Here is a 12782-nt window from a genome sequence, read left to right on the forward strand (position 1 = left end):
CCTGCTTGTTCCTGGGAAGCACCTCCTTGGACTCAACTGTATAATATTCTGTTTATTGGTTGATAGTTTCTGGAGTCTATTTCTTGTTCTGTTTCAAAAATAGGAATCTCTCCCATTTTCAAACAGGTGGTGCTCCTGTGATGTTCTAAAGACCACCACGATCACATTTGAAAGGTTTGGTTTTTGGTTTTTGGTTTTATTTTTCTTCTAAATGTCTTTGGTTTTGAGCTCAGAGGTTTGCTCTGAAATGCAATAGCTGTGTGCTTTCTATCAATCTGCTCAAACTTTGTTACTGTATCACAATAATTTTTTGTTGAACTAATATTCTTTCAAAACATTCTGCATTTTGTGTGCATGTACGTGTATATGTGTATGCGCATTGCTGCTTTATAAAAAGCAGAATCATGAACAATAACCATATATATACATATATATATATTCCAAATATATGTATTCCAAATATAATCTTGCAATTTCCAGATCACTAACTAGCTTTTCTTCAATCCTTAGAATTAAATCAAGAGTTTCTTTTATCTTCTAATAAATGAAGTTGTCAGCTTGGAAATTCAAGAACTTATAGATTCTGCCTTTTTCTTTGGAAGAAAATTTAAGGAAATTATTTTAGAATAAGTTATATCCCTTATCTTCTAATAAATGAAATTATTGTTTCTTTTATCTTATAATAAATGAAATTGTCAGCTTGGCAGTTCAATAACTTATTAGATTCTGCTTTTCCTTTGGAAAAAATTTAACGGAATAATTTTAGAATAAGTTATATCTATATATTTCACCTGGAGAGATATCATTGATACATGCTGTTAAGTTGTAAGGTAGTGTATATGGTATAATACTAGTTTTTTTTAAACAAACAAGAGAAAACAAAAGGATGAAGAAAGAGGTGTATGTGTGTGTGCATGTGTGTGCATGTGTGTGTGCATATGCAGGTGTGTTTCCATAAAATTTATGGCCATGTAGAATGGTGTGGAAGGATATATACCATATCATTAACATGTTGAAGGAGGCAGTGGTGGTGGTAGTGTGTGCTTAGATAGAGAAGGTAGAAACTGTTAGTTTTTCTTTCATTCATCTTTGAATGTTTTGACTTATTACCATAAGTATGTATTGATTTTTATAATTTTATATAATAATATAAAACATTAAAATATGCTCTCTATCATTATAACTTCCTCCCCCAGTGGCAGTGTTGGAACTTATATTTAGGAAAATATTGCCCATTATAGTTTCTGTCATCAGTCCGTAGCATATTTTCATAATGATATTACTTCTGTTTCCTCTTTCCTTTTTATTCTCCATCAAACAGATGTCTATTTTGCTTATGTGACATATTCCTTTCTAGAAAAACGAATAATTTCTTTTTTTTTTAATTTAAATGTTTATTTCTGAGAGACAGAGACAGAGCATGAGCAGGGGAGCAGAGAAAGAGGGAGACACAGAATCCAAAGCATGCTCCAGTCTCTGGGCTGTCAGCACAGAACCTGATGCGGGGCTCGAACCCACAAATGCAAGATCATGACCTGAGCCAGAGTCAGGCGCTTAACTGACTGAGCCATCCAGGCACCCCAAATATACAGATAATTGCTTAAAATTTGGTGTTATTCCTCTTTTCTTCTTTGAGTTTTCTCTCTTTTCAAAATACACACTTTCTAGTTGTGGGATGCTAGGTGCAACTCTTATTTTGTCAAGCCTTAGTGATAGAGAGATTACAGACACACACACACACACACACACACACACACACACACACACACTTCAACATGTTTATTATACATTATGTATTCAGGACCAAATCCAAGTTTTGTTGGATCTGAAGCTTTTATAATTTGGGGAGCCCACTTCAAAAAAGGAATATAAAGTTATCAATACAGAATTACTAGGGAAACTCTCCAGCCATTGCAAGTGCAAATGAGTGTCTTGAAGCATAACTGTCATTAGCATCACTAGATGTGCTTCTGTGTGAGTTTGTTCTGAGTGAGGAAGAATGGCTAGCATGAAGTTTCTGGGTTGGGAATTCTAGAACGAGAATGATATGGCCTCCAAGATGGAAAAGCTAAAAATAAAAGGAAGCCCCATGAGCAACATTAGAAATTTATCTGAGTTTTGGGTTTAATTTCTTTGTTTTAGTTCTCTTTATAAAACAATTGTCTTTTTTTAGAGTAGCATTCCAGTTTTCAATAGCAACAAGACCCGTGTTCAGTTAGGATCAGGTTTCCGGGGCCTCATTTTAGAAACAAGCATAGCTCAAATCATGCCGAGCTTAAGAGCATTCCATAACAAGGGACAGAAGCTTTGCAAACTATGGTCAGAAAGCAAACTTCATAACCTTTAGCCTGAGAAACATCAGGTGGCTTGTTGCTTTGTCCCCAGAGGAGTGCCACATAGGAAATATCAAACGGAGTGGTTGCAAGGGGGGATTGTGGCAGAAATCCTACAGTTGCAAAGGTGTCTCCATAAAGACACTGGTTCCCAAAGAAGTTTACTCCCTCAACAAGCAGTTCCTGAGATTCTTTCAGATATGCTGCCCCAGCCCCTTACAAGTATATTGGGAGCTATTAGATCTTTAGTGTTTGCAGTCACAAATGTTTGAAAGTATTTTTTCAAAAACATTGCTATATAACCTTATTTCACTAGTCCCACCCAGGACCAGTAATTGTAGACAGCAAATTTGTCCTAATAGAAGTTGGCAATACACTCATTTTCATACATGAGGTGTCAGAGTAGAGAAAAGCAGACATTTTGTGTGCTTAAATGTTTAACAAATGGCTAATAAAGCATACTGTGAGTTTCATTTTAAAGTGTTTATTAACATATATATTGCCAATCATAAATGTGTAAGTGAAAAAAAGGAGAAAAAGCAGCCTAGAACCTTTTGAATCTATCTATGTATTTTATAACACACACATGCTTTTGCAATATACTTTCTCCAGATCTTGGTGACTAGCAATTTACATGAAAAAAATATGCAGTTATTTATATACAAAGACGAAGTATTGATTTTGGAGTTGTTTTTTCTCAAAAGACATCACTGGCCAGAGAGGAAGTATTACTAAGAACTAAAAGACTAAAGAAAGCAGAGATGCATACTGACCCTTTGGAGGATCAAGTCCATAGCCTTGGCACCATGTCACAGTACTCCTACCCAGTGAGCTAACTGGCTGTAACCTTGCCGTTTATCACCTCAGGTCTGCTAAGCATGATTGCTCACAAACACAGCCTCCTTCAAGACTTCACTGAATAATGTTTGTTCTCAGCCAGAAAAACTCTCTAGAAGGAATAGGTGTAGATTTTTATATTTTAAAATGGGATTTTCTTAAGTTTGAAATCCATGATTTTTCCCTGTGAAGTGATCCATTTGGTAATCTCTGCTCAAGCAGGGTGCTAGCTACTCTTCAGCTATAACTGGGTTCCATTTCTTTTTATAAAGCCCTTGTTATTTCTGTTAGGAGGCTTGAAGGCTGAAACGGGGAAAGGGGAACTGGATAGCTCATGGGCCTAGCTAATGTTATCTGATCTGGCTTACCCTGAGGCTTTTTTGAATTTGGCTCCTCTTCACACAGTCTCAAAATATGAGCCAGCCCTTCAGTCATTGACAAATGGGCTCTGGTGTCAGACTACCTGAGTTGGAAGCCAGGCTTATCCAATTTCTAGCTGTGAGTCTTTAGGAAAGTTACTTTATCTCTCTGTGCCTCAATTTCCTTTCCAATGAAATGGAGATAATTAAAAATCTGGATAAATTTTTGACAAAATTAAATGAGGCAATATATACAAAACATTTAGACCATAAGATATAGCAATCACTCAATACATTTTAGCTATTAAAAAAATACCAACAACCAAAAGGTAGAAAGCTCTCAGAGCCTTAAGATAACAGTATGGATTGGAAGAGAAAGAGATGCAATAAATATGGGATATATAGTGCTGAAAGATAAATTATTTCCCGGTAAAACACAATCTGAAGAGTTCCTACATCCTGAATGGACTAGGGTTCGTCTTATGCATTTTGAGGTCAGGAAAGAAAAAGAGAACAAAGAACATTTCGAAAGGGGAAGGGGAAGTGATGGTTTGGGGATGAGGAGAAAAGAAGTCCTGAAGTCAGAAAACAAGTGCCCTATTTCAAGATTTCTTCTGGGTTAAGTCTCATGCTTGGGGGTCACCTATTTGCCTTCTGGCTGGTCTCTTAGCTAGGCTGACCTTCCCTAAACCTGCCACAAAAATTCCCATAATGCCAGCTTTCAAGGCAAAGTTTCCATGCTATACCATGCTTTATTTTTCCTTGAAAATAATAATAACTTTAAAATGTGTAGGTTCTCTATCATGTTTTGGTCAAACACCTAGATTCCCATCCCACACCCCAGATCCCTGCCCTGTGATGTGGCTAATTCCTGTGGAGTCAAGAAGCGGATGCCACTAGCCTCCTAAGGAGCCTTGCAACTAGAGAGCCCAAAGATCTATCCTGGATTCTTTTGCCTGGTTTGAACTTGTCTCCTTAGACAGGCTAAAACAGTCTCTGCCATTGGGGGGCCACAGGGCATTTCCCTACACCCTACCTTCAGCAAACTGCACTGTCAAAAAAATCTTAATTTATGAACACCTTGTCCCTTTAGAACAATTCTCTTTAGAATTCCTTTAAATATTGTATTTCTTGACTGTGTGTTTTGATTTCTGAAAACTAGATATGTATACAAAAGTGTAGCTTGCTATTAACTAGCTCACTTGTCCATCTCTAGTCATGAATTGCTGTTTTCAGGCTCATATTTAGTAACATCCAGAACAGTTTACCTAATCATCCAGGAATTCTTATACTGTGTTTTAAAAGGCAAGATTTTGTGCTGTGAGTTGTCAAGATTTGGATTCTTGGAAAATGCAATTTCTGTATGGTTTACATCATATATGAATTAACATGAAAATTTGATCCAGAACATCCGAGTTTCTTTTAGGTGGAGGTGGTTATTGGTTTTCTTCGCACCCGTTAACAGAGAATTTATTTAGGGAGACTCGGTTCTTCAGACAGGCTGTGGCCATTACAGAGCTTATGGAGGCTCAGAGGTTAAGGAATGTTAAGAGGTCAAACTCAGTACTTAAAACAGACATGAAAGAAACAAATTCCACCAATATGTAGAGAATAATTTAAAAAGCTAGAAGCGTGTGTCAGAAATGGTGAACTTCAGGTAGGTAGGAAGAATTATTCGTGTAAATCTTCCTACTGATAGTAGAAATTTCTTAATTAAAAAAGAAACAGGAAACAAACCCCCCACATTGCGCTCCAACTCCCGAGTGCCGGTGAGCGAACGCAGTCTGTAAGTAAGCTCCAGGGAAAGCAAGCAGCTTCAGGACATTTTCTAAAGTCCTCTTTGCAGTGCAAGAGCTTAGAATGCGGTTAGTTTTACGCACCGAATCCCTGTTCCATAAACTCTTCAAGAGGCGCCTTACTTCTTAAAACTAAATCCCGTTTGTCAGATTATTTTAAAACCTGTGTCAGCTACTCGGAGCTTTGTGGGAGAAACGGAGGCGAAGAGCCTGGACGCACTGAAACGTTTTATAACGAATGAGAGAATAAATGAAACCCAGCCCGAGAGAGCTGGAGACAGGGAAATTAGCAAGAATTTTTTCTGTGCTCTTGAAACGCAGCAAAGTGCAAACTTAGAAACCGGGAGAGCTGGGGCTTCAGAGACTCAATCAGTCTCTCTCAACTCCCAGCATCTGTGAACAGGTGCGGTTCCGACTGAGCAGCCCGGGCCTGGTACCAACTAGCTCTGGGCCAGAAAAGATGCGGCCTGCCTGAAGGGGACTTAGAAGAGGCCCTGTCCACGCTGCACTGCCCTCATCCAGTGGCTTCGAGGGCCGAGCTGTGGTAGCCCTGCTGCGCACTTGGTGCTGTCTCCCCGCCCACACAGGGGCTCGCCTAGGTCTGATCCCTAATCCAGTGTCCAGTCATTCCCTTACCTAGCTTGATGGATCTTTGAGTAAATGAAGCAATAAAATCAAAGGAACACAAAGAGAAAATAGACAACTAGAAAAGTCACAAGTGTTTCATGGAGAGGAGGGTGCGAGCTGTTTGGACTGTGGCAGAACTGTGAGGCCCAGACTGGGAGCGGCGCGGAGCGGGACCGGTTTTCCGGGGCTGGCAGCTGCCTAGAGAAAGTTTCCTGTGGAACACTAGCCAGCGGGGACGGGGGCGGGGGCGGCGGGCGCAGCGGTGGATGTGGGAGGGGGCGTGCAGGCGGGGGAGGCCGAGAGGGGCGGCTCGAAAACCGTTATAGTCCTTCAGCACCTCCCTCGGCCAGTGGCCCCCCCTAGCCCGCCTCCCCGCCGCGCGGCTGCCCACCTGGCGACGTGACGCTGCACCAATCCTCTTCGAGCTACTCTGGGGGTGGGGGGGATCTCCTTGTACCGCCCCCCTCCCCACCCTGAAAGAGGCGCACCCTGCCTGGGCAGACACTGCCGCTCTCGCCGGTGGAGCACACCTCTAAACTTCTTGGTCGGACGCTCAGGCTCTTCTCTCGCCTCGGCCAAACTTGCTTTCCCGCCTCTCAAACTCCAACTTCCTTTCACTCCTAACTCTTTTCCCTCCACTTTCCCCTCCTCTGTCTCCCAAACCACAAACTCCCGATCCCCTATTCCTTCCCCCCCGCCCCGCCCTCTTCCTTCTTCCCCTCTTTTAGACTTCTTGTCCGATTTGTAACTCAGTCTCCCTCTCACCTTCGGCTCTAAGCCATGGCAGGACCTGGGGGCTGGAGGGACAAGGAAGTCACGGATCTGGGCCACTTGCCGGTGAGTAAAGGACTCCCATCGCCTCCGTAGTGCTCTCCTCTTTGGAGCCCGAGTACGGGGGTAGGAGACGGACATAGGCAAGCCAGACTAGGACAGAACTTCGACGTGACCACAGGGGTGGGAAGAGACCTCGGGAATCTGGTTGTGGAAAAGGCGTCCCCCCTCCCAGGCCCCCGGGCCGCTCACAACTCACGAGAAGGCAAAGCGACAGGGGTGGGGAAGAGAAAAGAGGTGGCAGTGAAGTGGTGCGGGCCCTGAACTATGGAACATTTTCTAAATGTGGCCCGTTTTATCTAGCGGTGCTCGGGTACCAGTTCTTGCGCGGCTTGAGGAAAGGCCAAAGACTACGACGACGTGTGGCTTCCTGAGATCACTCTTCCCTGTCATCCGCCGCCCTGTCCTTTGCTTCTTTTGCCAAAAGAGATGCCCACTAGCGGAGTGACCTCTACTTCTAGGTGACAGGAGTTAGAAAATTAAGGCTTTGGAGTCTCATTTCTCTCACTTTATAATGGCGCTTTCTAAAACCTTATTCTTCCAGGGCACTGTTCCGGATTTAGTGTTGCAGGAGCGAAAGTACTCGACGCCCCTTGGGGAACAAATGAATTCTGCACACCCTAGTTTGAAAAAGAAAATATTGAGCTCATTAGCTAACCAGATACAGCTTTTTCTCAGGGTTTTCGTTTGTGAATTCTCTTTTTTCCGAATGCCCGGCTTTCCTCCAGAGTTGTAATTGATTGGTGAGCTATTATCGCCGTCTTTATTAGCAGACTTATTATTTTAGCAGTGCCGTTTATTTCATTGGCATCTGGTCCCTGGCAGATATTGGATCCCACCCAACTTCGTTTTTTAAGTTCCCCTTTTAGATTGGCATTTCACTCGCACCCTCTCTTGAATGCAAAGGGCCCCTGGACTCTCTGAAAGGGAATAAGCATGCACCGTGCTGGAATGATCCCCAGGCAACTGTAGTTCAGGGCTGTGGCCTGCGTGCTTTGGGAGAAGCTTAAATATTAACCTTGAGGTTATACGACTATTCAGAGTCGCAGTGCTTAAATTTTATACATATTTGGTATTTAAAGATTGTCTTCTTGATGAGGGCAGACACCTGTCCCTATGAAAAGTGGGCCATTCCCCAAGCCTCACCTATATAATTTTACACTAGAATGGTGTAGAGGAGGTGGTGATGCACGTGGGTAACATTTTAGCAAATTGTCCTCAGCCTTAATGAAAAGAAGCTCAATATTGACATGTTGAATTGCAAATATTAGCATTGTGGTTATTGATACAGCTTTATAAAATAGATTCACAAAAATTTTAAAAGTTAAATCTTTCTTCACCCTGCATCCATGACGTTTCTGGCATGTGGAGGCCTCAACTGGTGGTTTCCTTTCTGAACAGAATTTTCATATTTCGACTAGATTTTCTCTGAATTAAACGTGTAAAAACAATGAATAAAATATTACCATCCTCTGATATTCTCTATGTATGGTCCAGGAAAGAGAAAGAAAAGCAAACTAGGGCAAATATGTGTAACCACAAATAAGCAAAAAGAAATAAATCCTTTTTCCTAAAATTGACTAAAGAGTGGAATGGGTAAGACCTTATAGAAATGAGAGAGTAGGGAATTCCAAACCCAAGGGGAAAAAAAGGTTTTATTGCCACAAAAAAAGGGGGGGAAATGGCTCAGACTAACTGACCCGGTCATGGCCCTGGGACATAAGAACTTGGTGAGAGCTGAGGAGATAAGGAGAAAGGCTGTGATCTTTACATTGCAGTTCAGTGCAATATTCGTTTTCTGGGATTTGGGAGAAAGATGAGGTTGGTGCTTAATGTAGGAATAGGGGGAAAACAAAACCTCAGGGCATTGATGCTTAATTTCATTTTACAGACTTCATGAAAGTCTCATGAAGTCCTCAGCTTCTAACAATTTTTAAATTTTTATTAAACAAGATCCATTTTATCTCATTGTGGAGCTCACCAGAATAAATTATGCATATTTAAGCAATGAATGCCTAATTCTCTTCTCTCCCAAACATCCAGGTCTAAATCCTAAGAAATCTAGCAGAAGAGTAGCACTTCCTTCAGAATTTCCTAACCATCAAATTTCTAGAGATGCAAAAAATTCACTATTGCTTTGGTCATTGAGGTATATTTTAAAGATTTTATATTTCTTTGCATTTGACTTATTTCCTGAATCTCTGAAGAAGTAGAAGTAAATGTAAATGAAGACGCTAAAAGACATCTAAATTAGCTGTTCAGAACTTTGCACTTTGATGAAAAGTAGATGATAAAGCAAAGAAACGTGCATATGGTGGGATGCCTCAATGCAATTATCTTCATAATATATTAAGGTCTGAAGGAAGGTTGGCATCAATCAACACCAAATATACCAATTTGACACTATCCAAATGATAAGATTCAGACCTTGGTGTATCACACTGAGCAAAAAGTAATGTTGCAGATTTTAAAATAATTAAATATGGGTCTAGTTTAAGACAGATATGTCCTTTGTAGAGCTGGCCAGCTAAGTGAACACAAGGCAAGGACCCTTGGGATTGGTCAGGCTTGCTGTGCAAATTTGGGTTTAAAGAAAGTGATAGAAAGTTATTTGGTATTTTTTAGGTGATTTTATTTTTAAACCTAAAATAGTAAGCAAGAGTGAATGCTAGGGAAGCAGGAGAGGAGGGGAGGGGATTGTATAGCATTTTTTTTTGCATAATGCACTAAGGTTAGAGACATAAAATAAGAGACCCGACATAGGAATCAGTGAATGACAGTCAACTATATTTAATAGGTTGCTGTAATATTTTTTCTGATTTACCATTGTATAAATATTTCCTATATGTGACATAACAAAAAAGAAAGTACAGAGTTTTGTGGTTTGTGCTTCCGCTCTGAAAAGAGAATTGCAAAGCCTTATGTCTTAATCTGTGTGTGTGTGTGTGTGTGTGTGTGCATGCATATATATGTATTACTTTCACCTTGCCTGCCAGCAATACCTCTCTCTCTCTCTCTCTCTCTCTCTCCATATTAAGTTTTTTCTCCTTGTATGCCTATGACACTCAATCCTTGGGACTGGAAACTATTTCTTCATCTCCAATTCTGGCATGTCTTTCACTATGATAGTCCCCTTTGCGTTCTGTGCCCAGTATAGTAATGACATTCCTCATGGCTGTGGCCTTGGTATTTGACACTGCCATGTGTAGTCCTAATCTATATTGGGGTCAGGATTAGAAAGGCCTCGAAGACAGTAGTGGTAGAGGTGATCTGAAATAGCACATGATCCAAAAACTATATTTGAATTACATTAGGTTTATATTTAAATATAACTGTCAGCTTTCCGAGTCTTCCACCACCCAGACCAAGCCTGCCTTCCATACTCAGTCATGAGAACCTTCCTACTTTAACAAGAACCTTAGGCCCTTGTTTTGAAGAAGTTTTACTTTCTAGTCCACAAATATTGAAACATTCAACATGTCATCCATTATGTATTTCAGAGTCCATTATGTATTTCTGAGCATCACCTCAGCGTGACGTTGTATCTCAAACTATTTTCTCAGTCTCCCTACCACTCCTGCCACTTTTTAGAGCAGTTTATATTAGTGCACAAGAATAATGCACAAGAATCATATGGGTTGATTATAGGACGCATCCCCAGAAATTCTGATTTCATAATTCCATGGTAGAGATAAGGAATGTGTATTTTAAACAAGATTCCCCAAGTCTATACAGTCTATAGTTTGAGAAACATTGGTCTTCAGTAAGAGATTATTCTTTCTAAATTTTCCACTTGAATTGTGAAGCCCATTCCTCTATGTAACTCAGTCTGGCACTTACTGTGCTATATATGTCATTTTCAGGGTGTCTCTTCATAAACTTTTCATAAAATCTCTACTTCTAATACTTCAAACAAATGAAGAAAAGTTTCTGCTAGTCCTTCTAGGTGCTGTGCAATCTTTTTCCCTTTCTTTAGCTGTCTAATGGCTTGTCTTCCCTAGTTCTCTTTTTTTTTACTGCCCTAAATCTAAAACTCTTTGCTACCTATATTGGCCATTTATGAGTTCCCTTTTGCTCTTAATTTCTGTTATATTTGGTCCTGTTGATCAGCCTCTGCTTTTGCGTCTCCTCCATGATCAGTAAATACTGCCTTCTAGTGGTTCTTTTTCTTCCTGTTACCCCCACCCTCTATCCTTAATAATATTTTCCATCAAGGTGCTAATTCTTTCCCCCTCTCCTTGAATTCAGAAGACAGAAACAACTCCTGAAAATTTTGGGATTCGGGGAGCAACCAGACTAAGCCTTTTAAATTGCAGGCGATGTTTTAGATACATAGAAAATATAACGAGTAAAGGATTTGCCGATTATGGTTCAAAATATTTTAAGACTAGAATTTTCATAATTTCTTTTCAGAAAAGCTTTTATCAACTCTAGAGTTTCTTTTTTACTTTTAACTAAATAGAACATCAATGCATATGAAACCACCAAATAATTTCCAAATTATTGTAGCAATCATAGATACAAAGACCTTTACTCTGCAGGTTCTCTTACCTCAGAGTGGTAGGGCAGAGGAGAGGACAAAGTAATTATGGAGACCCCTCTGATATGAACTTTTTAATGTCATAGATACCAAAAAAAAAAAAAAAAAGGTTTTGTAAATTGTTCCTTCCTTGGGAGCCTGGACTAGACTTTCTGTATCACTCAATGGAAAATGTGATATAGACAATTGAGAAATGGTACCCTACTAATTAATACAGTTTCTCACCTCTATTTTTTCCCCCAATTTGACAATTATTTAGTCTTGAAAGATACTAGAGTGGAGATGGGGAAAAATATTGCATGAAATTAAGGGGAAAAAAGTACTCTTAATATAGAAGGATACTAATTTGAGCTGCGTTTAGGAACAGAAGAAAGATTTTTATAACATTCTTTTTAAAAAATATGAGCATGAGGAGGCACCTGGGTGGCTTAGCTGGTTAAGCTTCAGAGATCCACTCAGGTCATGATCTCACAGTTCATGGTTCGTGGTTCGTGAATTGGAGCCCTGTGTTGGGCTCTTTGGTGACAGCTCAGAGCCTGGAGCCTGCTTCAGATTCTGTGTCTCCCTCTGTCTCTCCCCTTCCCCCGCTTGTGTTCTGTTTCTCTCTCTCTCTCACTCTCTCTCTCTCTCTCTCTCAAAAATAAATAACCATTAAATTTTTTTAAATACGAACATGAGGAGAATTAAGATGTTATGGTCATTTGTGAGCAGAAAACATTTCCAAACAACACGAATACAGATAAAATAGGGCCTCCATGAGTTCCACAGGTATTTTATTATCCCCATTCATTTCTTTGTTTTTTTGTTGACCAATTAGATAACTGGGTTCAAATATGAATAGTATGTTTTTGAAGGCCAGAAAAAAAGCTTAAAGATATTTAGGACTTTTGTGCTCAAAGATTCAGAAGTAAAGTTGTTCAGCTAATACAATAATTCTCTAATATGTGGTATTTTTCAGCTAAAATGTAGCTTTACCTATAACAAAGAATGAATTACCAACAGGAATGAGCTAACACATTTGATTCTTTTGACAGATGGCCACAGGTTGTTCCTCCAGAATTAATAATGTCTAATATAAATTCCTCAGGGACATCCTTCAAAGAAATATGCTAAAGTGATAAAGTCTTTAAGCCAAACCTTCACAACTCCTTTGTTGGCTCACTTATTTTCCCATAAAACTTTCCAAAAAAAATGATATGCTTAATATCATGGCCACTGTAATAATCTATTTTTACCTCTCTTAAATTCTCAAAATTATCGTTTTAAATAACTTATATTTTCATTGGGAGTGTGTTACATGTACTATTTGGTTATAATAATAGAGTGCATTTTGTGACATTGATTTTGATGATGACTTTAAGAAAGTAGGCTGCTGTTTTCTCTAACAATGCTCATATCAAATCCAATCAGGATTTTAGAACATTAGAATCTGATTTTTTTCTATACAATTTTAAAGCTA

The 12782-nt window shown here is 39.7% G+C and overlaps 1 protein-coding gene across 1 annotated transcript in view; it reads left to right on the forward strand.

The window, feature by feature from the left end:
* The first annotated feature begins 6732 nt into the window (after nucleotides 1-6732).
* Nucleotides 6733-12782, forward strand: part of NRK (Nik related kinase) — a 136888-nt gene continuing 130838 nt past the window's right edge. Inside the window, exon 1 of the mRNA XM_029930229.1 lies at nucleotides 6733-6789. Within this exon, the coding sequence (XP_029786089.1) occupies nucleotides 6733-6789 (57 nt within the window). The remainder of the gene's footprint in view (nucleotides 6790-12782) is intronic.

This window comes from Suricata suricatta, chromosome X, assembly GCF_006229205.1.
Source record: "Suricata suricatta isolate VVHF042 chromosome X, meerkat_22Aug2017_6uvM2_HiC, whole genome shotgun sequence".
In the NCBI taxonomy this organism is placed as follows: Eukaryota; Metazoa; Chordata; class Mammalia; order Carnivora; family Herpestidae; genus Suricata; species Suricata suricatta.